The sequence below is a fragment of the Balaenoptera physalus genome, assembly GCF_965194825.1.
Source record: "Balaenoptera physalus genome assembly, chromosome: 7".
Classification (NCBI taxonomy): Eukaryota; Metazoa; Chordata; class Mammalia; order Artiodactyla; family Balaenopteridae; genus Balaenoptera; species Balaenoptera physalus.
In genome coordinates, this window is record NC_138886.1 from 7,922,915 (window position 1) to 7,947,779 (window position 24,865).

General features: G+C 55.7%; 2 protein-coding genes across 3 annotated transcripts in view; both read left to right on the top strand.

The window, feature by feature from the left end:
* The window catches only part of EEIG1 (estrogen-induced osteoclastogenesis regulator 1), a 36,119-nt gene extending 16,981 nt beyond the window's left edge, over positions 1–19,138 (top strand). For both annotated transcript variants that reach the window (XM_082469386.1, XM_082469387.1), the window contains 10 exons: positions 6,687–6,807; positions 7,001–7,030; positions 9,464–9,580; positions 11,314–11,360; positions 11,517–11,671; positions 13,779–13,883; positions 13,972–14,167; positions 14,632–14,753; positions 14,849–14,918; positions 16,339–19,138. In XM_082469386.1, the coding sequence (XP_082325512.1) occupies positions 6,687–6,807; positions 7,001–7,030; positions 9,464–9,580; positions 11,314–11,360; positions 11,517–11,671; positions 13,779–13,883; positions 13,972–14,167; positions 14,632–14,753; positions 14,849–14,918; positions 16,339–16,384 (1,009 nt within the window). In that variant the 3' untranslated portion in view covers positions 16,385–19,138. The remainder of the gene's footprint in view (positions 1–6,686; positions 6,808–7,000; positions 7,031–9,463; positions 9,581–11,313; positions 11,361–11,516; positions 11,672–13,778; positions 13,884–13,971; positions 14,168–14,631; positions 14,754–14,848; positions 14,919–16,338) is intronic.
* A 2,101-nt stretch (positions 19,139–21,239) lies between these two features.
* On the top strand, positions 21,240–24,122 carry DPM2 (dolichyl-phosphate mannosyltransferase subunit 2, regulatory). Its single transcript, XM_082469388.1, has 4 exons — positions 21,240–21,346; positions 21,635–21,724; positions 22,541–22,643; positions 23,443–24,122. Exons 1-4 carry the CDS (start codon positions 21,344–21,346, stop codon positions 23,499–23,501), a joined length of 255 nt encoding a protein of 84 aa, XP_082325514.1. The 5' UTR covers positions 21,240–21,343; the 3' UTR covers positions 23,502–24,122.
* The last annotated feature ends 743 nt before the right edge of the window (positions 24,123–24,865 follow it).

Below are 24,865 nucleotides of genomic sequence, written 5' to 3' on the forward strand. Positions count from 1 at the left end.
ATGTCACCTTCCCATTAACACCTTCCCTGGTCGTCTTTCCCTCAGGCGCCCCCAACCCAGACACTGCCTGCCTCCTTCCCTGTTCCTTTTTCCTCCACAGCACTTACCACCATCTGTGTGGTTTTGCCTTATTTTGTCTGTCTCCTTCCTGCTGCCAGACTATAAGCCCCTTGAAGGCAGGAATTTCTGTTTTGTTCACTGTTTATGTCCCTAGGACCTTCAGCAGTACCTGGCACCTAATAAGTGCTTAGTAAGAGGTTTTTGAATGAATCAAGCCCCTGAGATTCCCTCAAACCTGGCCTGGCAAGCTCCCACCTGGGGCTCATGGTCCCCTGCTTGGCATCTTAATTCCTGTCTTTTTTTTTAAATGAATGCCCCCTCACCCCCACGCCTGAGCCTGTGCTCATCTTTCGTCTCCCCCCATTATCCCTGCCCTGTGCCTGAGAAGCCATACCACCTGACCGAGGGTGCCCAGCTCCGTCTCTCCAGAGGGCCCTGGAGGCGGCGGTGGGGCTGAGTCCTGGCTGTGCCATCTCTGGCTCTGGACGCAGATGGACCTGGAGTCAAGACCGGGCTCTGCTCCTCACCACTCTGTAACTGTGGGTGAGTTTCTCAGCCTTTCTGAGCCTCATTTTCCTCATCTGTAAAGTGGGCCACGATAACACCCAACTTGCAGCGTTCAAGAGTTCCAGGCAGCACACAGTAGGCCCACAGGGAATGGCCACTGCTGGGGTGTTTGTTTTTATCCTTGCTGTGACCTCCTGGGGTGGGCCAGGGCGAGGCTCTGAGCTTCTTCCCATGGGAGTGGTGGCATTTAAGAGTGTGTGTTTAGAGCCCTGTGGAAACATGAGGGAGGCCCAGGGCTGATCCCGTGAGCCCTGCCCCTGCCCACCTTCCCACAGCGGGAGAGGAAGCAGCCTGTTACCTGAGCCTGGGAGGGCTCCGCATGGCTTTCTCTGGCCAGGCCTGCAGGAATCACGGTCAAGCAAGCTTCCTGGCCGGGTGTTCCCATGGCAGACTCACAAAGGGGAAGGGAGAGAGCCCACAATTCGATATCGGCTTTTGTTCCCAGACACGAATCCTAATTCCTCTGGGTGTTTCAACACGCCCAGCACTGAGCTTCCTCCTCAGGCTGCAGCAGCTGCTTCCAACTCCTGGCTGGCTCGAGCAAGTGGAGGGGGTGGGCGGAGATCTGAGGGTCCACATGGGAGCCCTGGCCGCCCCCTAGCTTTCCCTGCTTTCAGGCTTGGGCCTTTGGCTGCTTGGGAAGTATTCTGCTCTTTTCACCCTTCCATTCACCTCCTCAGGGCTGCTTTCAGCCTCTGCCTAAAACCGGAATCCATAATGGCGAGACAGAGGCACCGTCAGAGGAAGACTCAAAGTTCTCACCATGGCCCAGCATGACCTACCCCTGTTCCCTCGACAGCCTCGTCCCCTCTGCTCCCCTCCCCAGCCCCATTCAGCCACTGGCCCCCATGCTGCTTCTCCACTTGCCAAGCTTGTTTTTACCTCAGGGCCTTTGCACTTGCTGTTCATGCATCAGGACAGCTCTTCCCCCAGTCTTTGCTCTGCCCACATCCTCACTTCACTCCAGACCTTGCTCAGACGTCACTGCCAAAGGGCTTTCCCTAACCACCTGCCCAAAGTAGCAGCCCCCACCTTCTCATCTCCATCCAGTACTCCCTACCCACCTTCCTTGTTCTGTTTTCTCCATTTTTCTCTCTTTATTTGAACTACCATGTTTTCGTTTTGATAACAGCTTTATTAAGATGTAATTCACAGACCACACAATTCACCCATTTAAAGTGTACAATTTGGGGGCTTCTGTGGTGGCGCAGTAGTTAAGAATCCGCCTGCCAACGCAGGGGACACGAGTTCAAGCCCTGGTCCGGAAAGATCCCACATGCCGCAGAGCAACTAAGCCCGTGCGCCACAACTACTGAGCCTGCGCTCTAGAGCCCGCGAGCCACAACTCCTGAGCCTGCACGCCACAACAACTGAAGCCTGCGTGCCTAGAGCCCGTGCTCCGCAACAAGAGAAGCCACTGCAATGAGAAGCCCGTGCACCGCAACGAAGAGTAGTCCCCGCTCACCGCAACTAGAGAAAGCCCGTGCACAGCAGCAAAGACCCAATGAAAATAAATAAAATAAATTAAAAAAAATAATAATAAAGTGTACAGTTTGGTAGTTTTTAGTATAGTCACAGAGTTGTGTGACCATCACCACAGTCAATTTTAGAACATTTTCATCACCCCAAAAAGAAATTCCATACCCATTAGCAGTCGTTCCCATTTTTTCCCACCTCCCCCATCCCCTGGCAATCATCAGTCTTTCTGTCTCTTATGGATTTGCCTACTCTGGGCATTTCATAGAAATGGAATCATACAACGTATAGTTCTTTGTGACTGGCTTCTTTCACTTAGCATAATGTTTTCAAGGTTAATTCACATTGTAGCATGTTTAGGTGCTCAGTTTCTTTTGATTGCTGAATAATATTCCATTGTATGGATATACCACATTTTATGTATCCATTCACTAGTTGGTGGACATCTGGGTTGCTTTCACTTTTTGGCTATTATGAATAATGCTGCTGCGTACATTTGTGTACAAGTTTTTGTGTGGGCATATGTTTCATTTCTGTTGGGTGTATACCTAGGAGTAGAATTGCTGAGTCATATGGTAACTCTATGCTTAACCTTTTGAGGAACTGCCAGACTGTTTTCCAAAGCAGCTGCACCATTTTACATTCCTACCAGCAGTGCGTGAGGGTTCCAATTTCTCCCCATCCTCATCAACACTTATTATCTGTCTTGATTATAGCCATTTTAGTGGGTGTGAAGTGGTAACTCGTTATATAGTTTTGATTTGTGTTTCCCTGATAGTTAATGATGTTGAGTATCTTCTCATATGCTTATTGGCCATTTGTATATCTTTTTTGGAGAAATGTCTGTTCAGATCATTTACCCATTTTTAAATTGGGTTGTTTGTCTTTATTATTGAGTTGTAAGTGCCCTTTATATATTCTAGCTACAAGTCTCATCATATATATGATTTGCAAATATTTTCTTTCATTCTTTGGGTTGTCTTCACTATTTTGATGGTGTTCTTTGAATCACAAAATTTTAAAATTTTTATGAAGTTCAAAATATCTATATTTTTCTTTTGTTGCTTGTACTTTTGTTGTCATATCTAAGAAACTGTTGCCGAATCCCAGGTCATGAAGAGTTACCCCTATGTTTTCTTCTAAGAATTTTATAGTTTCAGCTCCTAAACTTATGAGTTACTTACTGTATACGGTGTGAGAAATGAGTCCTGCTTTATCCTTTTGCACGTGAATATCTAGTTGTCCCAGCAAGGTTTGTTAAAAAGGCTCTTCTTTCCCCCATTGGCACCCTTGTTGAAAATTAACTGACCATATATGTGAAGGTTTATTTCTGGACTCTCAATTCTATTCCATTGATCTATGTGTCTATCCTTATGCCAGAACCACTCTTTCTTGATTATTGTAGCTTTGTAGAAGCTCTGCATTCAAGACATGTGAATCCCTTAATTATGTTCTACTTTTTCTAGATTGTTTTGATTATTCTGGTCCTTTGAATTCCCAAGATTTAGGATCAACTTGTCAATTTTCTGCAGAGAAGCCAGCCGAGATTTTGATAGGGATCATATTGAATTTTTAGATCAATTTGGGTGTATTATCATCTTTTTTTTTTTTTTTTTTTTTTTTTGTGGCTGTGTTGGGTCTTCGTTGCTGCACGCAGGCTTTCTCTAGTTGCAGCGAGCAGGGGCTATTCTTCGTTGCTGTGCGTGGGCTTCTCATTGCAGTGGCTTCTCTTGTTGCGGAGCATGGGCTCTAGGCACGCGGGCTTCAGTAGTTGTGGCATGCGGGCTTCAGTAGTTGTGGCTCGCGAGCTCTAGAGCGCAGGCTCGTCGTCGTGGTGCACGGGCTTAGTTGCTCCGTGGCATGTGGGATCTTCCCAGACCAGGGCTCGAACCCGTGTCCCCTGCATTGGCAGGCGGATTCTTAACCACTGCGCCACCAGGGAAGCCCAGGAGTATTATTATCTTAACAATATTAAATCTTTCAGTCCACGACTGTGGGATGTCTTTCCATTTATTTAGATCTTCTTGAATTTCTTTCAGCAATGTAGTTTGTAGTTTTCCAGAGTATACGTTTTGTACTTCTTTTGTTAAATTTATTCTTTTTGATACTATTGTAAATGAAATTGTTTTCTTCATTTCATTGTGGATGTTCACTAGTACTGTACATAGAAGTAACTGATTTTTGTATATTGCAACCTGGCTGAACTCATGTATTATAATAGTTTTTTAGTGCATTCCTTAGGATTTTCTACATACAAGACTAAGTCATTTCCCAAAAGAGGTAGTTTTCGTTCTTCCTTCCCACTCCCAGCAAAATGTAAGCTCGTCACTGCTGTGGCCCCAGTGCATAGAACAGGGACTGGCACACGACTGGTGCTCAATTATTTGAATGAATGAATGAGGAGAGCCGCCATGGCTGGGTCAGATGATGCTCCAGCCCAGGGTCACCACTCCTCCTTTGGCACCTGCTTCCTGAGGGTCCCTGCCCATGTCCGCTGGGGGGTTGGGAGCTCTCCCTTCCTCCCCCTCATCTCTAGCCCTGACCTTTTCTGTTTGTCCCCAGTCTGCAGGGGTTGCTGGAGCTCACCTTCCTAACAAGGTCAGAGCATTTTGGGGATTGGCCCCAGCCCAAGTTGCACAGTGAGTGTGAGGCTGCGAGCCCAGGTCTGCCCGACTGAGTCCTGTTGCTTCTTGTCACAGCCCTGGCAGGATGTGGGGAAGCCTTGGTCCCATCCTCAAAGCCTTGTGGGGCTAGGAGGGAGCTCCTCATAGAGGCTTGGCTCAGGGACTTTCATTGGTCGAGAAACCAAGAGTATGTTTGTTCCTTACTCATGCAGTTCCCTCTGCCAGGAACCGTCTCCCCCGCTTGCTACTCCCCCCTCTTCATTTGGGTCTGAGCCTGAATGCCACCTCCCTGCAGCCAGTCACCTTCCCTGACTCACCCCTTCCCCCACCCTGTTCTGGTGACACGGAGTCATCAGTGGGGTGACTGTCAGATGTCAGTCTGTGAATCAGGTCCACCGCAGTGTCCAGCACCTGGCACATACTTGGGACTCAGAGGCATGGGTAGACGCCTCGGGTGCAGATTAGGGCGCCGCTGGCTCCACAACCCCAGGGGGTTCTGTCTGCCATGCTTTCCCGAGCCCCTGACCCGTGAACCACGGTGATGGCTGAGCGCTCTGACTCTGCAGTTGGACCGTCCTGAGTTCAGATCCCGCTTTGTCCATCACCGGGGGTGTGACCTTGGGTGGTCTCCGGGAGCCTCAGTGCCTTCAGCTGTAGAAGGGGTGGCACAGAGTCTCCTTCTGGGGTTGCCATGAGAAGCAGGCCAGCCCGTGTTCAGGAGATGCTCAACCTGTGCTGACCCTCTGCCCACCGGCCCCCATCTGGCCATTAACCCGAGCCCCTGCGGTCTCCAGGGTGTGGAGCGGTCACTTCCTCAGCTGTCCACTCGCCGTTCCTGTTAGGTGGGATGAGGCTGGAGATCATGCCTCGTACGCCTGCCCCTCCCTTCCTGAGCACGTCCTGCCATGGCAGGGGGGCTCATTTCCACCACGTGCCGCTGCCGCCCATGGGGCCCACCGGCCCCTGAGGCAGCTGGAGAGGCTTGGTGGACTGCTCCCACTGGCTCCCACTCACCCCCAGGGCACAGGGTGCCTCCCCAGTGCGGGGGGGGTGCTGAATTGGTGGGCTTGGTCGTCGTGCTCCTCAGGTCCAGGAGGCGCTCCAGGGGCTGGAAAGCCAGCACCGCCCCCCCACCCCGCCCTGACCCAGCGGGGAGGGTTGAGCATGTGGCACCAGAGCCAGGCTGCTTGGGTTCAAGTCCCTGTTCTGCTCCGCCAGTGGTGGGCCTCGGGCCGGGGTCTTAGCCCTAGAGCTCCCGGTTTCTTTGAACGTGGGCTGGGACTACGGGTAGTAGCTGCCCCAGACGGTTGCTGGGAGGGTTAGCGTGACCTTGGATCGCCAGCACTTGGAGAAGGCTCCTGTGGCAGCTGGTTTTGTGAAGTGCTTTGGGTGGTGCCTGGCACATAGAAGTGCCGTATGAGCATTAGCTGTTGTTGTTATTATTATTATTATCATCATTATTACTGGTGAATAAGGGGGCTCTGGAGCCAGGCAGCACTGGGCTGAGGGCCAGCTGTTTCCTGGCTGGGCAGTACTGGGCAGTGTATCTAGCCTGAGTTTCTTCATCTGTAAAAAGGGCTGGGAATCCATCCTGGGAACACCGTGTGAGGCTCACTTGAGATGGCCAGTGGCAGTCCAGCTGGGGGGAGGTAACGGGAGCCGAAGGAGCTCCCAAGACCCCAGAGCAAGGTTGCGGGTGGGACAGGCAGTGCTGGAAACAGACAGCTGCCCCCAGCCTGATCTCACCCTCGCCTTGTGTTTTTTCATTTTTTCATTTTTATGTTTTTGTTGTTTTTTTTATAACACGTACGCAAGCAGATTCTTGTTATGAAAATACAGTCACTTTGTGATACAAAGTGAAAAGTGAGAGCTTCCCTTCCCGTCCCAAAGGCAGCAGGGCCCTCACCTCCCTAAAAGTGGACCCTGTACCCTTGAGCTCACTGTCTCTCTGACCTGCAGGGAGGAGGTGCAAGAGAACTGTGTGCGGTGGCGGAAGAGGTTCACCTTCGTGTGTAAGATGAGTGCCAACCCGGCCACCGGCCTGCTGGACCCCTGCATCTTCCGTGTGTCGGTGCGCAAGGTGAGAGGCCAGGGGGCGCTGGTAGGGCCACGGGGCTACTGGCTTTAGGCCCATCCCCTGAGTGAGTCAGTCAACCCCTTTGCTTGTCCTCCTTCCCTGGGAGTCAGATTGGGGGGTGGGGTGGACTGGGGAGACCCATGAGGTCCCTGGGATCCCCTAGTCATCCTGCTGCCTTCGTCTGTTTCCCATGCAGGAGCTGAAAGGCGGGAAGGCTTACTCCAAGGTAAGCGGGGCCATGTGAAGGGGTGGCGGGGTGGGACGGGATGGGTGGATGGGACAGGCATGAGAGAAGCTCCTAGATGAACCTCCAGCCGCCTCTCTTGCCCCAAACAGAAGACGCCCTGCCCTCCATGAGATGTATTACTTTTTTGAAATATATATATATATATATATTTTTTTTTTAATTTATTTTTGGCTGTGTTGGGTCTTCGCTGCTGCGCGCGAGCATTCTTTAGTTGCGGTGAGCGGGGACTACTCTTCGTTGCAGCGCGCGGGCTTCTCATTGTGGTGGCTTCTCTTGTTGCGGAGCACGGGCTCTAGGCGCGTGGGCTCAGGAGCTGTGGCTCACGGGCTCTAGAGCGTAGGCTCAGTAGTTGTGATTCACGGGCTTAGTTGCTCCTCGGCACGTGGGATCTTCCCGGACTGGGGCTCGAACCCGTGTCCCCTGCATTGGCAGGCGGATTCTTAACCTCTACACCACCAGGGAAGTCCCAATTTTTTTGAAATATCTTTATTGATAGTCTTTGCACTTAACATAGAGGCAGTGGATGCTCGTTGCAGCACAAATGGGACAGAGGTTTTCAGAGGGAAAGGGTGGTTTCCACCCCATTCCTCTCTAGGCCTCCTCCTCAGGCTCCACCATTTTGATTTGTTAGGGTCTTTCCAGACCTTTTAAGAAAAAAAAAAAAAAAAAGCATGAAATATACGTCCAGAGCAGTGAATAAAACGTGTGCACATGGTTTAGAGGATCATACAAGGAGCACCTTCTGTGTATACTTGCGCACACGCAGGTGATATGATTTTTAAATTCACAAGGGGGACTTGTCCTAAACAGATTCTGCAACTTGGTTTTTTACTTACCAACACATCATGGGCATGTTTTTGTGTCATCACAAATTTCCTTTTGCTGTCTAACAGCGGCGGGGCCCATCGTTTGGCTGGGTGAACAGGGCTCGGCCAGGCCCCGCTGTTGCACATCTGTGTGGTTGCCGGGCTTTCCCTGTGCCCACAGACAGTTCAGGCCTACGCATTAAAACCTTTTCCACTGGGGAAGGTGGGGGAAGACGGCTCTGGAAGGGTTACCTCTGGCTTTGAATCAGCCTGCTCTGCCCTAAGCCCCCTTCTCGTGGGGACTCTCGCCCACCCTCTGCGGCCTGGGGAGGCGCCCGGCAGCAGGGGGTGGGCTCAGTCAGTCCAGAGGGGACATGCCTCTGCCTCACCTCACTCTGCATGGAGAGCCCGAGGGAGGTGCTGTGCAGGGCGTGTTCCTTCCCACCGACCAGAGCCCAGGAAGCTCAGTGGACCAGGCCTTGTACTCCGCCTTGGCCGGGGCGCTGATGCCCTCTCCAAAAGCAGAGGGCAGGGTGGCTAGAACCGGGCTGTGGAAGATGCTCTCGGAGTGGAGATTTCTCCTCCTATTGATGCGTGTGGGTGAAGGACAGCCAGGAAAGAAACTGCCAGCAAACAGCCGGAACATCCCACCTCCTTCCCCCTCCCCCCCACAAACCTGCTATATCACATGTCAGACCTGCCAGGCCCTTCCCTTCCATTCTGTAATCAAACTTCCACCACAGGCTCAGCTCCCCTTAATCAGAGGAGGAAGCTGAGGCCCAGAAAGGTGGTGAGACTTGACACAGATCAGGCCTAGTGTCAGTTCTGGCTCTGCCGGTTAAGGTGTGTGAGCCCCTGAGCAAGTCACTTCCCCGCTCTGAACCTTAGTTTCCTTGTCTGAAGCATGTGCCCTAAGCTCTGCAGTAGAGACTTGCATGCAGCAGGTGCTCAATAAATGTCCCTGATTGGCTTGGTTCGTCTTCCAAGTCGCCAAGCCCAGCATCCCCCCAACCTCAACCTCCAGGTCTGGCAGACTTGGCTTCCACCCAGGAGGCCTTCTCAGCTCATAAACCATGTTCTCACACTTTCTTGCTTCCCTCCGCATCCCTTGCTCCCTTCTGCATCGCAGGAGCAGCTGGGAGTTCCCACCAGCCCCTCACTCCAGCTCCCGCCAGGGTCTCCTGCTCACCCTGCAGTGCCCTCCACCCTCCCAGCCCAACGCCAAGTTCCCACGGGCCTTCCCTCCCCTCCTGTCCGCTGGCCTGGTGGCTCCCACAGCACGGCCTTGTTTCCCAGGGAACAATGCGTCTGTGTCACAGACAACAATGTCCTTTCATCTCGGGCGCTGCCCTGGTGCACGCTGGGACACGGCACAAAGGGCGCTTTGTGCAGCTCAGGGATGTGAGCTCCTGGCTTTGCCACGTTGGAGCCGCCAGCCCGGGCCTCTGTCCTTGGGTGCCGGTTATGCAACAGGCATTCTGGGCCGTGGGGCGGGCCCGAGGGCTCTGCCTCCCCTCCCCATCCCACCTTGCCAAGCTAACCCTTGGGCTGCCAACCATGCGCCCGCACTCCCCTCAGCCTCCCACCCTCTCCTCTGTCCCCACAGCTGGGCTTTGCCGACTTGAACCTGGCAGAGTTTGCAGGCTCAGGCTCCACAGTGCGCTGCTGCCTGCTGGAGGGATATGACACGAAGAACACCCGACAGGACAACTCCATCCTCAAGGTACCAGGGCTCCGCTGCCCCATCCGCCCCTTCCCAGCAAGGGGCGGGGGCAAACGTGCTCCGTGTCAGAGTCCCCCGAACGGTTGTTAAGAATACAGGTTCTCACCCCAGACAGGCAGTGAGAGACACTGGGAAAGACGTGGGTCCTGGGGTCAGGAAGCCACCATCGAAGGCCTGGCTCAGGCACTGACCTCAGTTTCCCCATCCATAATCGGGGGTCAGGGGTGGACCCAATAGTCTCTTTAACGCTTTGGTGAGCACCTTCGGTGAGCTCAGCCTGGCTGAGTGCTTACCACCCCCTATCTCGTGGTGTCTGACAACAGCCCCGTGGGGTGTGGTATCTATTATTGGCCCCAGTTTTGCACCGCAGGGGGCTGAGGCACAGAGGTTAGATCATCTGCCTGGGGTCACAAGCAGAGCTGGCGCGTGACCCTGCGGTCCAGCTCCCAACCACTGCCCCACATGTCATGAGGCAGCCTGAGCTCCCAGAGCATCAGTGAGCAGATGGCCTGCCGTGCCCGGACCTGGCAGACCCGGCCGGCTGCTCAGAGGGCCCAGCCGGGGCATCACCCTCCCCCCAGGCAGCTGCCGCTTTGGCCTCTTGGGACAGAGATATCTGGGCATCCGCTGCCAGCATGCCTCTCTTCCTCGTCCCCACACCCTTCCACCTGGCTGAGAAAACAGTCTTGCTGTAACCACACCTCTGCGAGCTGACCCAGCGGGAGCATGTTATGCCTGGCAGAGCCGGGCAAGAGGTGGCAGGCAAGGGCTCTGGGGCCTCCTGGGCCTTTTGCCGAAGAAACCAGAGGCACCTGAAAAGGTCCAGGCTAATTGTTGTGAGAGCCAAGCCCTTTCAGCCTCGCTCCAGTGGCCCAGTGCATCCTCAGGCCAGATCGAGGGGGCCCCAGGGGCAGGTGGCCTCCAGTTCAAGGCCATCTCCCCCACATCCTGTCTGCAGGGCCTTGAGCAGTCCCTTCCCCTGAGTCTGAGTCTCAGTTCCCTCGTCTACAGCCTGGGGCCATCACGTACTTTGTAGGTTGCTCTCATGGCCATATGAAACAATCCATTAAAAACAAAGCCTCACTCCAGCGGTCACCATTTTTGTCAGAGGTGTCCCTGTGATCTGAGCACCTCTTTCCCACCCCATCACCCCTCTGCCTGTCACTCCATCCCAGCCCAGATTTGGGGACCCAAACCTTGCCTTGTTTAGACCATTGCCAAAATCTTTGCCCGAGTGGATGTTACATTTCTAATGGCTTCTTGCTTTACTTTATTCAACAAACTTTCACAAGCCCCTGCCCTCTGTGTTGGAATCTGTGAACCCCTCCCCACCGCGTAGGCATCGAGAGCCTCCCTCCCACCTGCTCACCTGCTCTGAGGGCTGCGAGGGGCGCAGAGGATGGAGAGTGTCTGCGGCTCCTCCCTCGAGGGCCTCACAGTCTATCTGTAGTTTTGCAATGACAGTAGCTGACTTTCCCTCCTCACTCACCCCGTGCCAGGTGCCCAGCATCCTCTCCACTATTCCACAAGGTAGGCGTTAGGATCAGTTTTGTCCTCTGCACGAGGAAACTGGGCTTCACTGAAGTTTGGTGGCTTCGCCAGGGCCAGCAAGGGACAGAGATAGGATCAGAGTCCAAGCCCATCTGAAGCCAGAGCAGGGAGGCCACAGGAAGGCCGGGCGCCTGGGCTGGGGGGTGGATGGGGCGTGGCTGATTTCTCCGGCTTTTGCACAGGTCACCATTGGAATGTTCCTGCTCTCTGGAGACCCCTGCTTCAAGACGTGAGTGCTGGTGCAGGGTGCCTGAGGGGTGGGGGCTCTGTCCTGGACACGGGGAGGGGGGACAAGGGACTGTCCCCTCCTCCAGGCTCTTGGGTTCCCCTGTCTTCTCTGACCCCAAAGTGGGGCACTCCGGTCACACCCATCTGTCTTCCCAAGGCCGCCGTCCACTGCCAAGTCAATCTCCATCCCAGGCCAGGATTCCTCCCTGCAGCTGACGTGTAAGGGTGGCGGGACCAGCAGCGGTGGCAGTGGCACCAACTCCCTGACAGGGTCCCGGCCCCCCAAGGCCCGGCCCACCATCCTCAGCTCAGGTACTGTTCCTCACCTGCCCTCCCTACCCCTCCCATGGCCGAAGGCTTTTACCTCCCCATATCCCTAGGTCCCAAGGGGGATGCTTGCTGAGAAGAGAAGGCTAGTGGGATGGCGTTCACCCACCCATGCTTCCATTAGGCAGGCGTCTGAGCCCCTCCTGTGATCCGGGCTCTGTGCGTGGCCCCAGGATCACAGCAGCACCCTGGACCGAGACTAACCGGGTCCCTGGCCTAGCAGGAGAGACAGGTGTCAATGAGACAATAAATATGTCAAATGCATGTCCACCTACAGCTGTGACGAGAGATGTCAGAGAGACACAGAAGGTGTCCACCTGGGGACGACCGGGGAAAGCTCCCTGAAAGGGTGTCATTTGAGCTGAATCTGGGGTGTGGTGTGCAGTGTTCCTGGCAGAGGGATGTCCTGTGAGCTCTTGCTCTGCTACTTGCTGCGTGACCTTGACTGGCCGTTTTGCCTCTCCAGGTCTCAGCGTCCTCCTCTGCAAAATGGGATCAGCAGTAGCAATCACATCTTGGGTTGCTCTGGGGATGAACTGAGCAAACGTACGTGCGTGCCTTGCCTGGCACATAGTACGTCCTCTGTATTTCCCAGCACGTGTTTTGTTAAATTATCATTATTACTAATATTATGAAAAATGCAAATGAGCTTGAATCCCCAGAGGAATCAGTGTGGCAATTAAGAGGGGGAGGTGATGCCAGGAGAGAAGGCTCCAGCCTGCACCACCCCGCAACCCTGAGTGCTGTGCGGGGTGAAGCACGCCCCTCCGAGCATGAGCCTTGGCCTCTGCACCCCTTCCCTGGGGGTGAGCTCAGAGCTGGGAGGAGGACTGCCCCTTAGCTGATCAGTAAGCAAGGTGGCACGCGGCGGCCCTAATTTGTGCCGCAAGAGCAATTAGGGCACAGGGCCTCAGGCCCTGTTTGCTGGGTGATTCTGCCCCCAGGGGATGGGAGCAGTGAGGGACCCTCTGACCCCAAGGGCCAGCTTCCCTCCACTCCCGTTTTTCCTGCACACCCAGCCTAGTGGGGCCCAGAGCAGAAAGCTGGGCTTCTTAGCTGCCTCAGCCTGGGGGCTGCATGCAGGAATGGGGGCTCCCCAGCTCCATTGCTCTCTCCAGCTTCAGGGTGGGGGTCCCCAGAGGAGAGATCTGGGGACCAGGCCACTCCAGCAAATATGGAGCCTTTTGTGCAAAGTAGAAGAGGTGCCTCTCCCACGGTGGGTGGGATTTGAGCCCCCACAAGCCTCTATAGCTGGTTTTCTGCCTCTCGCTCTCCCTCTTCTGCAACCCCTCAGATGCGGAGAACCTGCTGACTTGAAAAGCCATGTGGCTTTGGGTGGGGACACAGGCAGGCCTGGGGTCCATCCTATGGCCTGGGTGTGCTCATCTCCGAAGAGAGGATGGATGAGTCCTTGCTTCCTGTGTTGACCAGGAGGACTGGTGGGTGGGGGGTTTACTCATGGAGCCCTGGGCAGACCCCGCCTGGTTCCCTGGAATCTCCTGCTGTCACTGCCTGAAAGTGTGTTCCCCGTCTCCCGCACCCCCTTATTCCAGCTACACAGACCCAAGCCCATTCAAGCCTCAGGGCCTTTGCTTATGCCGTTCCCTCTGTCTGGAAGGCCCTTTCCCTGATGCCTTATCTGGCTTGCTCCCTTCCATGCATCCTGAAGGTTTCGCATTAAGGCCACCTCCTCAGAGAAGCCTTCCTTGATTCCAGACTGGGACAGACCCCCCCCATAGGCTCCCTGCTCTGCGCCATTCGCCAGTTGTGGTTGATCGTGGGTCATTTTTGTTCAACATTCTTCTTTCCCACCATTGGTGCCTGTGACACCACGTCTCCTGTTCCCAGCACCCAGTAGAGCGCCCGGCGTGGAGGATGTCCCCAACAGATATTTGTGGAATGAACAAATGACCCTGGGTTCGAGTGGTGACCTGCGGCTCGGGGCAGGTTGCTGCTCCCCTGGACCTCAGCTTTTCAGTCTCTTAAATGGAAATACATAATGTGCTCTCCACCCCCCCGCCACACTCGGTGAGAGGAGGAGCAAGGGCGAGGGCGGGCACACTGGTAACCCCTGCCCCTACCCGGCTTCCAGGGGTGCCAGAGGAGCCGGACCAGAACCTCTCCAGCCCCGAGGAGGTGTTCCACTCCGGCCACTCCCGCAACTCCAGCTACGCCAGCCAGCAGTCCAAGATCTCTGGTGAGTGCCCGCCCGGCCCCTTGCCCCTGGCCTTCCACCTTCCCCGGCTCCCGGCTCCCGGTAATCAACATCCCCGACCACCCCCCAGGCTACAGCACCGAGCACTCGCGCTCCTCCAGCCTCTCGGACCTGACGCACCGCCGGAACACGTCCACCAGCAGCAGCGCCTCGGGCGGCCTCAGCATAGCTGTGGAGGGTCCCGAGGGCAGCGAGCGTGAGCACCGGCCCCCCGAGAAGCCGCCGCGGCCACCCCGGCCCCCACATCTGTCGGACCGCTCGTTTCGGTAAGTCTCACCATACGTGCTCCTGGAGAGCAGACCCCGCCGGTGGCTCCCTGAGCCTCTGCTTCTCTACCTGTAACAGGGGGACAAGGGGGCCCCCGACGCAGTGGCGTGGGCGTGGCTATTCAACCAGCTGACGCTCACAGGCGCGGCGCCTCGGCCTGGCACGCATGCTCAGTGAGCGGTTGCTGCGTGCGGTTTAGTGTCCCCTCTGTCCCCGCCTGCTCCCTTGCTCTGCAGCCTCTCAGAGGCTGGTACTTAACCTCTCAGGGCCTCCGTGGCCTCCTCTGTAAAACCAGGTCCTAGCAGCATCCGCACGTAGGGTTTGACGTGAGGGTTAAATGAATACAGTCTGGACCAGCTCTCACGTGCACTTTGAGCCTCCTGAGTGCTGCGGGTGCTTGGTCCTGTCGTTGTCGTGCCTGTTGCTGCCCTGACTGTTGTGACTCTGCCCCGCCCCGCCCCAGGAGGAAGAAGGACTCCGTGGAGAGCCACCCGACGTGGGTGGATGACACGCGGATTGACGCTGACGACATCGTGGAGAAGATCATGCAGAGCCAGGACTTCACGGACGGCAGCAATACTGAGGGTGAGCTGCCCGCGCCGGCGGGCCAGGGACGATGCCCAGGGGCTCCCTGGTGGCGCCGCCCCGCTCAGCCCCCATCCTTCCCTGTGTCCCCACAGACAGCAACCTCCGGCTGTTCGTGAGCCGCGATGGCTCCACCACCCTGAGTGGCATCCAGCTGGCCAACAGGTAGGGCTGAAGGTTCTGGGTGGGTCACGAGTGTGGCTCTGGGGCATAGTGGTGAGAGCATATGGCCTCTGTAGACCACTGACCTAGCTTTGAATGCCAGCTCTTGTCAGTGTGACCTTGGACCAGTCACTTCTCTCTGAGCCTCAGTTTCCCCATCTGTCAAATGATGTGGACCACACCACCTTACCTGGAAACCTGGGACAAAGGCCCTGGGTTTGGTTTTGGGGGTTCTGAGGAACCTTGGTAAGTGCCTAGCACTAGGCTTGGCACATAGCAGGGGCTTAATACATCTTTATTTTGGATTCTCCTTTTCTTTCCCTTCCTCCTGGATCTGGGAACTCCTAAAAAATGATGATGATGACTTGTTTATTTATTGAACAAATATTTATTGCACACCAGCTACACACCAGGTACTGAGCTATCCGTAGGTGCTGGGGATACGGCAGTGAGCAACACAGATTTCTGCTGCATGATGTTCAGAGACGAGGAGGTGGTAGGATCAAACTTGGACTTGAACTCTACAGTTTTATAGAGTGCCCTCTCATGATCATTCACTTACAGCATGCTTTCTGTGTGCCTGGCTCACTGAATGAATGAACGAATGAGTGAGTGGTGGAGCTTCCCACCTGCGGGGTTGTGCTGAAGCCTTTTCCCCTGGTTCTTGTGGGCCAGATGGGAAAGTGCCCATTTAACATCTCCAGCCGGAGCGAGAAGGGGGCTTGGCTGGGCCATGCAGGGCCTCCAGACCTCCCCTCTGGTGCTGCTCTGCTGACCCCTACTGGCTGAGGCTTGAAATTGCAACTGCCATCTTTCCATGGCCGCCTCAGCTGCCCCGGGTGGGGTGGGCAAGAAGAAAACAGAGGGCACTTCTTTGGGGCTTTGTGACATCCCTCTCTAGCCCCCTCTGAGGATGAGGAAACTGAGATGCAGGACGGGAAGAACCAATCTATTTGGCAGCAAGGTCATTGCAGAGCTGTATGCTGAGCCCTGAATGTCCACAATCCCAGGGGTGGCTCTGGCCTCCCTCAGTGGGGAGAAGAGCCAATCAAGCTCCCCAACCTTCTACTGCGCTTTTAGCAAGCCTCATAATCCCTCTGAGCCTCAGTTTCTTCACCTGTCAAGTGAGGCTAGCTGCAGACCCTCCCTGCCAGAGTTGTCGTGAGGATGGGCGCAGCACACCCCAGCGTGAGAGCTGCCGGTGCCCAGGAGGGCTTGGGGCATGGTCTGTGCCAGCTCTGCACTCCTACAGACTCATACTTAACATCTGTGTTGCCCTGGGCAAGTGATTCAACTTCTCTGAGCCTCAGTTTCTTTCTCTGCAAAATGGGGCCTGCTTGTGAAGTACTCCCAAGGGCCTGGCCCAAAGGACCTGGCCCAAAGGACCATCAAGGATGACAAGCTGACCTGTCTCTCCCCGCAGGGTCTCCTCTGGGGTCTATGAGCCAGTCGTGATTGAAAGCCATTGAGGAGCGGGCATCCAGGCTGGAGAAGGGCCCTGCCTTCACAGGCGTCCAGACGCAAGTCATTCCACAAGGGACCTTCCCCTTCGGATCACCATCCGTGCCGCATCTCATCTGTGCCTGCTCCGTGCACTCCAGCCCCAAAGCATCATTCCATTGACCTCCCATCATTGCTGGGACGCTCATGGCCCGCCAGGGCCCCGGGCACCACTGTGAATATTCTCCTCTGAACCACTAGAGGGCAGGACACATGGGCCCGTGAAGCAGGTGGGCCAGACAAACACGGCGGGGACTGCCCCTCTGGACACCCACCTGGCCCCTCAGCGAGGACATGCAGCAACTCCTGCACATGCAGGGATGCCTGTGGCTGAGGGGCCTCTTGTCCTGTGTCCCTGCTCACTCCAGGAGCACTGTCCCAGCCAGTGGCCCTGGCAGGGCCTTGCTCCATTGCTCCCGTGCCCTTGGGGGGCCAGTCCACCCCTGGAATCCTGCCACCATGGCCCTCGGACTGCTCAGTGCTTCAGCCGTCCCTTCCCTGTGTCCCGGGGGACCTGCTGGCGGCCTCCTCCTGGGAACCAAGACCTCAAACCCCACCCACACTCCAGATTGAGACCCCACCTCCCCCTGCAACGAATGTTCTCCTGCTGCCCTGGCAGCCTGCACTTTGCACACGCTTGTCTCCAGCACAGCGCCCTGGCCCTCACCTGCCCGTGCTCTGAGCCCTTCCCAAGGATTCCTGGGCGCTGCCTGCTGTGCAGTCAGCAGCCCAGCCCTAGCAGCCCGGCTGGAACGTGGCACTGCCCCTCCCCCCTCCAGTTAGCTCCAGCTCAGGCCCGAGCCCCGTGCTGAGAAAGGTGTGAGCGTGGTCGGTGGTTCCCCTCTGCCCGGGACTGGGTCCTGAGCAGCTGGCTTCCAGTAGGAGGCCAGGGCAGGTGCCTCCCAAGCCCTTGGAGCTCAGTGGCCTGGCTGGGCTGGGCTGGGCAGGCAAAGCACCCTTTCTCTCCCCTCAGGGTCAGCTGGCCCAGGCCGGGGCCAGTGCTGGAGAGGCAGGTGGGCTGTGACTGGACTGGCCTGGAGCTGGCTTCCTGGCCAGAAAAGCCTCAGCCATCCTCTGAAAGCATCCCCTCTCTGGGCAAGGGCGAGGTGGGGTCCATTAATGGGGTTTTCCCAGCGGGGGGCAGTCTGGCCCTGCCCCCGCCCCCGCCCCTCCCTAAATCCTCTGCTCTCAGCACTTTCCCCGCCCTAGTCCTCGTTACTTGCTTGAAGGTGGGTTCTGACTGCCAGCCAGTCCCTGGATAGACACCCCCCTGCCGCTCTTAAATTTCACTCACTTTGTATAAACCCAGCAGGCTGGTGTTTACTTAGCCCTATTCCTTTTTCCTTTTCTTTCCTCTTTTTTTCCTCTTTTTTCCTTCCTTCCTTCCTTTCTCTTTTCTTTTTTAGAGTTCACAGTTTGGTATTTTCTCCTCCCCCAGGCGAGGGGAGGTGGTTCTGTTCTCTCCCTACCCGCTGGCTGGGTCCCAGCAGGGCTGGGGATCTGAGTGGGGTGCAGATGGGGGTGTCTCCTCCCCAGGCTGGGAGGGGTCCTTGCCCTTCTGCCCCCCTGGCAAGAATTGGAGTCTTGGTCTTGGAACCTCCTGGCGTTGGGACCAGAGCATTTCTAGGATTTTTGTTGTTGTTGTTTTTAATTACCTAACTTTTAGAAAATGAATGTTAGAAGGTGCCTGCTGAGGCAGGACGGAGCATTTGCTCTGGCTGGAGAAGGCTCTGGTCAGCTCTGCGGGTCCCTTCCTGCCCCACAGACACCTGGCACTTTAAAAGGGAGCTGGCCGCACTGTCTCCAGTTGAAGTGATCCCCCAGAAGATGGGGGAATGCTGTCCTTCCCTTCTGTGTCTTCATGACCTCAGCCCAGTGAGGAGATGCATTCAGGGTGTATTCGGGGTCTGATTCAAAGTTCTGGGGCTTTAGACATAAAATAGCTGGCTTTGGTGCTGTTGGGGAGAATTCCCCAAACCAGGAACCCTAGCCCCAACCTAGGCGAGGTCTGAACTTGACAGTCACCCAGAAGGAGACAGAGCCTGCCACACCCTCCCACGCTAGGCCCTGGGCCAGGGTAATTGGACTAACAGAATTCGGCCACAACCAAATTAATGCTGGCTGGAGCCGGAGGCCTGGAGTCCTGGCCTCATCCCCACGTGGGAGCTCCTTCTTCGGCCCTCTGGTCGCCTCAAGCTCAGTGAATTCCCATTAGGTGCCCACAGCTCTGGACTTAAAATCCTATATATATAGAGAGAGAGATAGAAAGAGTATATTAGAGATATTTTTGGAAAGGAATTGGTCTATGCAATGCCAGTTTGGAATCTTCTTGAAAGACAGTTTAACGTTTTTATTAGGAGATTTAAAGAAAAGAAATAAAGGTCTACAATATTTTTAGTTTTTTTTTTGTTTTTTTTTTTCTGGTCACCCCACAAACTGACCGCATGGCATGATCTGCCAGGACGGAGAATGTCCATGGCTTCCTCTCTTTAGGGAGGTGAGCAAGGAGATGGGGGGAGGGGAGGTCTTTTTTTTTTTTAACACCCCTCCTTTCTAACAGAATGTTATAACACCGCCACCCCCTGATTCAGTGGGCTGTGTTTGTATCTCTGTCCCAGCTTCTATTGTAGAAAATAACATTGTAAAGGGAAATCAGCCTAGTGTCAGTGTCTTGGTTTTGGGGGGAAAAAAATTAAATGTTGCAGTTTTTGTTTGTTATGGCATGTTGGCTTTTGTTTGTTTTACTGAGTTGAAGTCGGGGTCACAGACGGCATCAGAAGGAAGCAGGATGTATAAGGTGACATGCTGGGGGTGGGGGAGATGTCGGTGCCCAGGGTTCTCAAAGTCCTGACTGTAGTTATCACAATTACCACCACTGTTATTACTCCAGATTTCTGGGGAGGAAACCGATGCCCAGAAGGGCAGTTTCTTGCCAGTCTCACACCTACTAGGTGGCAGCTCTGACCTCAGAGCCCAAGTTCTAACCTCCCCAGAGTCAGGTAGCCTCTAACAGGCATGCCTGAGGACAAACAACTGTGCCTCAGTTTTCTCAGCTGCAAATGGGGTTGTGAATCAAATGAGAAAGTGGGTATACAGGCCTTCCTAGGGAGCTAGACCCCGGGAGGTGCCGAGCGTTTCCCCAGCCTCTCTAAAGCCACAGGCCAGCACCGTCTCCAGGCCGGGACCACCCCTCACTCTCTGCCCCTGACTCAGAAGAGCTGACTTAGCCAAGCTCTGGGAAAGGCAAGTCACCCTGGGCCTTTAATGAGCTCAGAAGTGGCAGGAATCCTCAGGGCTTTGGACAAGCCAGAAGGGACCAGACTACCAGGCCTTGTCCCTGCCACAGCACCGCATTGTCCCCACCCTTTCTTAGTGCTGATGCCCACTCATGGCCCCTGTAAACCCTGGAGGCTGATTCTCAGTCCTTTCCTCTGTTCTGTGCACACCTGGGGAGGGAAAAGGTGGCTCCTGGCTGAGCTCAAATTCTCCTGAGACAGAGAGGGAAGGAATTGGGCTGTAGGCCAAAAAAAGGTTGCTCCTTTGGAACACAGTAATGCTTAGTGAAAAATCAGTATACAAAGTGGTAGGGGGAAAAAACGTCCCTCTCAGCTTTGTGATGGGCTTGGACGACCCAAGGAGACAGATGCTGCCAGCAGGAGCGCGTCATGCCCAGTTCAGACCCGATCTCTGTGTGCCCGGCCCCCCAAGTGAAGATAACACACCGAGAGCCTCCACACAACCCCTCAGGAGGCCTGGAGTCTCCACATGCTGTCCTCTGTAGCATTCCAGAAGTCACCAAAATTTTAAAGGTGGTTGACTGATTCAAAGCTCTTACTTGTGCCCAGCCTCACTCTGGGCACTGGGGATACAGCAGTGACCACAGATGCTAATCTCAGGGAGCTCACAGTCACGTGGGCCAGATCAACAAGTAAATCAGCTAATTAAAACGCAGTGATAAGTGTCATCCTGGAGCCACACTTGGGGCTATGGAGCACAGAGGAGGGAACCCTGCCCAGCTGTGAAGGTCACTTCCCTGGGATGTGTGGCATCCCAGTGAGACCGGATGCGGGAGAAGCAGCCAGCCCCATGAGCTGTGAGGAGACAGTGTTCCGGACCTCGGAGCTGGAGGAGACATCGAAGATGATCTGGCCTCCAAGCCTAGGGAGGGGCCTGCACACCGGCCCAGTCCGAAGACCTGTCTGGGCTGCGGGACACCCAGGGCCCGAGAGGCAGACGGTGAAGGAAGGGAGGGTCACCCTAGCCTCATTCACGCAGTGAAGAGAGGACACCCGAAGGGTCGCCAGGGAAGCCTGGCATGGTAAGGGGGTGCCCTCTCACAGCCAGTCGACATCCTCCCCATCCCTGGGGGCCCCAGCCAACCCCTCCTCCCACCCCAGGCCGGTCGGTGAACTTTTTCTGCACCCTACCCTCAACAGACAAGTTAGGGCCTCGGGACCAGGAAGTAGTGCCCTCGGGTTCTGAAGTCGGCTACACCACTGACTCAGATTGTGATCTCCTGCAAGAGCGCGCCCCTCTCTGAGCCTCATTTTCTCCATCGGAAATATGGGACTTCCGACCACCCACCCCCATCCCGCTCTGGCTATGGGACTCTGGGACATCGAGAGAGGGGCTTTTGTTCCCGGGCGAGTTCGACAGGATTGAGACCACAAATGCCAGCCAGACTGAGTTCCCCCCCGCCCCTCTCTGTCCCATTCCCTAGAGATTCGGGAACGCGGCCCATAATGCCCTTGAGAAACTACATTTCCCGACATGCAAAGGGGGAGGCGGTCCCTGCCTGTCTCGGGCGATGTGGTCCTGGACCGGCCTAAGGACTACGACTCCCGGCGTGCCCCGCGGCCCAAGGCCAGAAGGGCCCGGATCCGGAACCGGATGAGGCTTGCTGCCCCAGTGCCCGCAGCGCTGGGGAAATGGTGAGCTTGGGGCCGAGTGCGGGAAACGGGGGCGTCTGGGGGTGGGGTCCTAGGTCTGCTCAGGAGCTGGGGCTTGAGTACTTGGAGCCGGCATCGCTCTCCCGCCGGTCCGTCGTACGGATGATAGGCCTTGGCCCGGCGCTCTCTCTCCCGGCCTAAAATTGACCTAGTCCGCCTCGTCTGATACGTCTGCTGAGTGAATGGGCGTAACCAGGCTGCAACGCCCCCCTTCATTACTGCACCTAAATGGAGCATCACTGCCTCAGTTGAGTTCTCCCTTTTCTGCAGGCCACGGGAACAGACCAGGTGGTGGGACTCGGCCTCGTCGCCGTTAGCCTGATCATCTTCACCTATTACACCGTCTGGGTGATTCTCTTGGTATGTGTGCTGCCCCGTCCTCTCTCACCTCCCATCCCTGGATCTTGAGGCCAACTCCTAACATCATTTAAGCAGCTGCAATGTGATGACAGGTGCTGTGCTAGGTGCTTTACCTGCATACCTCACGAAAGCTCCAGAACAGCACTATGAGGAAGATGCTAGCGGTGTCCCCCATTTTATACACGAGGAAGCGGAAGCTCAGGGGGAAGCCTCAGGCCCAAGGTGGAATCCTTAACCACTACCCTGTAAAGTCCTGTCCTTGATTTGCACTGCCTTTGATGGGAGTTCTAGTCGTTATCTCGTTATCCTGCGGGCCCCTGGGCATGACAGGTGCCAGTGGATTTTGTGAGAGTCTTTAAGATTTTTCTTTTCCCTATGGGAAAAGTTCTTGGTTACTGCTTTAAAAGTGTAGTGTTTGGAAGGCAAAATCTTGCAGAACTTGGTATCCTTTGGAGAAAAATATTAGTAAAGAAGACTTTGGAGCCCAGGTTGGGAATCATTCGAGGATTCCTCATGTACCCTTTGCCCCTGCTAAGCTGTGGGGGCCTTAGGACAAGTCCTTTGTCTTCTGTTCTCTGCCAGGTCCCCAGCCCCAACTTAGGGCAGGCACCAGGCAAGTGCCCCGTACACAACTATTAGATAAATGAAGGAAGGGAACAAACCAAGGCACCCCAAGTGCCATCATCTTAAAGAAAAGCAAATGCAGTCTCAGTGCTTTGATGGGGTCAGCCCCGGAGACGGAGGAGGTGGGATGTTTGGGCTTGTGGAGCTGAGCAGGGCGAGGAATGCTTACCAGAGCTCTGCCCTCGATGCCAGCCATTCATCGACAGTCAGCATGTCATCCACAAGTACTTCCTGCCCCAAGCCTATGCCGTTGCCATCCCACTAGCTGCCGGCCTCCTGCTGCTCCTGTTTGTGGGTAAGTTCCCCCAACCCTGGGCAGCGTGTCTGAGGGACCCCATGACCCTCTCCCAGCCCTGAACATGCTGCTACACTTTGTCACTGGCTGTACATCTCCGTGAGGCTCCTTGCCCCCAACTCATCCCCTGGGGTTTCCCTGTTCATCCTTCAGGGCTTTAAGTCAGTCTTCCCGATGCCCCAGGCTCACTGGACTCTAATGGGATGTCTCCCTTTTTCCTGCTCCGTCCACCACCACCATCACTCTGCTCACACCTCCATCACCTCTCACCCCCTTGTCACCCCGGTTCAAGATCCCTGCACCTCTCTGTGTCCCAGGGTCTAGTGTGTGGACCTCTTAAGGGGCAAGGACTGTTGCTTTATCATTGCTATGTACTCAGCCCCCGGCACAATCTGTGGCACTGAGTTGGTGCTCAAGAAAGTGGTTTGGATGCATCACCAGTCAGGTGTCTGGCTGGTGGGATGGGTGGATGACGGATGCCGAGTGGGTCCGTGGGGAGGCAGGAGGATAGGTGGTTGACGGGGTGAGTAGATGGACACTTGGGTGGATCTTATTCCCTGTAGAACTGGAAGCGCTAAACTCAGCAAATTGCCTGTGGTAGGCACCCGGCTGATGTTTTTTGAATGAATGGGTGGATGTGTGACTTGATGAACAACTGGGGAGATGACCAGGTGGCCTGGAGTGTGGTTGGGTAGGTGATTGGCCCCCTGTGTGGGTCACTCTCCCATGCTGTGTCCTGCTCTGGCCTCCCAGCAGCCCTGAGCTTTCTTACCTGACCTTTCTGGTCTGTATATTCCAGGCGTGTTCATCACCTACGTGATGCTGAAGAATCAGAAGGTGACCAAAAAGGCTCAGTGAAGGCCCAGCAGGGATGAGGCTGCCGGCCCCTTCTCTGCTTCTTCTCCAGGGCAGACCAAGGGTGGGGGCCCAGAGGACCCATCCAGGCACTGAGGGCCCCTCAAGCCTGGCTACCCTGCAGACACCCTCGTGGGATGGAGCTGTTCAGGACTCACCCCTGACTGACCAGAGCCCCTGCTCACCCTTCCAGAAGCCAGGAGGGAGGGGTCCCTGGAAGTCTCCCTCTCACCCTGTTCAGGTTCAGGGCCTGGAAAATGCTGGTCCTCCCCACCTCACTTTTCAGACTCCCTGTCGCTTTTTCCTCTGGCTTCTACACTCTTGCCTCAGTTTCCCTCATGTCACATGCTGTTGCTGGACTTGGCAGGTTCTGGGGCATCACGTGGCCTCTCCCCCCATGTCCTGCTCCTCCACAAAGGCAGCTTTCCCAGGTCTGACATACCCCAGACCCCACAAGGATTTCTGGACCTGGAAAGCCTAGGGGGAGGCCTGACAGGCCCCAGAGCACATTAGGGTGGCCACACGGGGGGCCCCTGGATTGACCGCTTCTCATGGAGGCCCAGCCCCCCAGCCTCAGTGCTGGCCTGTTGGGGAGAGCTGAACAATAAACGTTGATGGTGTGTTTGTCTCAGTGCCATCCCTGACCAGGGGACTGGGCCGCCCAGGGGCTGGAGAGGGGCTGGGAGCTGGCCTCTGCGTTGGTCTCAGGTCAGGAGACCCTGGTTTGTGCGGTCGGTGCCTCAGGTGCCTCCTGGACCATCTGTGTGCCGGACACAGGATAAAGCAGGGACCGGGACCGGCACCGATACGGGTCTGGCCTGGCGCAGCTGATGTCTGGGGAGTCTGTGGAGGCACAGCGATCTGCCAGGCGCCACATCAGCCTCTACCAGGTCTCCCCCGTGCCAGCCTAGCCAGCTGGCCCTGGTATTTTAAGGACCCTCAGGCTAGTCCCCGAAAACCCAAGCCTGTCATCTGTCTCTTGTACCCAGCAGCCCAACTTAGCGTGGCTCTGAGCAGAGGGCTGTTATGAGCCAGAGCAGGGCTGGTTCCACTGTGTTCAGGTTAACTGGCACAGGCCCAGCCTTAGTCCCTGGCAATCCCACCATGCCCCACTGGGCAGCCAGCTCTCCCATTCACAGTGTGGGCCTCCACCCCTCCCACCTTGGACATTCATTCTTCCTCCAGTTAGCAAAGGTGTCCCCCTCATCGGAGAAGAGAGACCAATTACAGGCACACCTGCCCTGTCCTTACCCGTTTCTCTCCATCTTCCAGGCCAGGCAGAGCTGCCCACCTGGACTCTGGGTACTGTCCGCTCCCACTGCTATATCAGGAGCCTCCTGTCTGATGATTCCTCTCAAGGGAACAGC

What these genes read in the sequence shown, in the direction of transcription:
- DPM2 (XM_082469388.1), top strand. An exon ending in CCGTCTGGGTGATTCTCTTG is followed by an intron (nt 21,725 to 22,540) that starts GTATGTGTGCTG and finishes CCTCGATGCCAG; the next exon opens with CCATTCATCGACAGTCAGCA. An exon ending in CCTGCTGCTCCTGTTTGTGG is followed by an intron (nt 22,644 to 23,442) that starts GTAAGTTCCCCC and finishes TGTATATTCCAG; the next exon opens with GCGTGTTCATCACCTACGTG.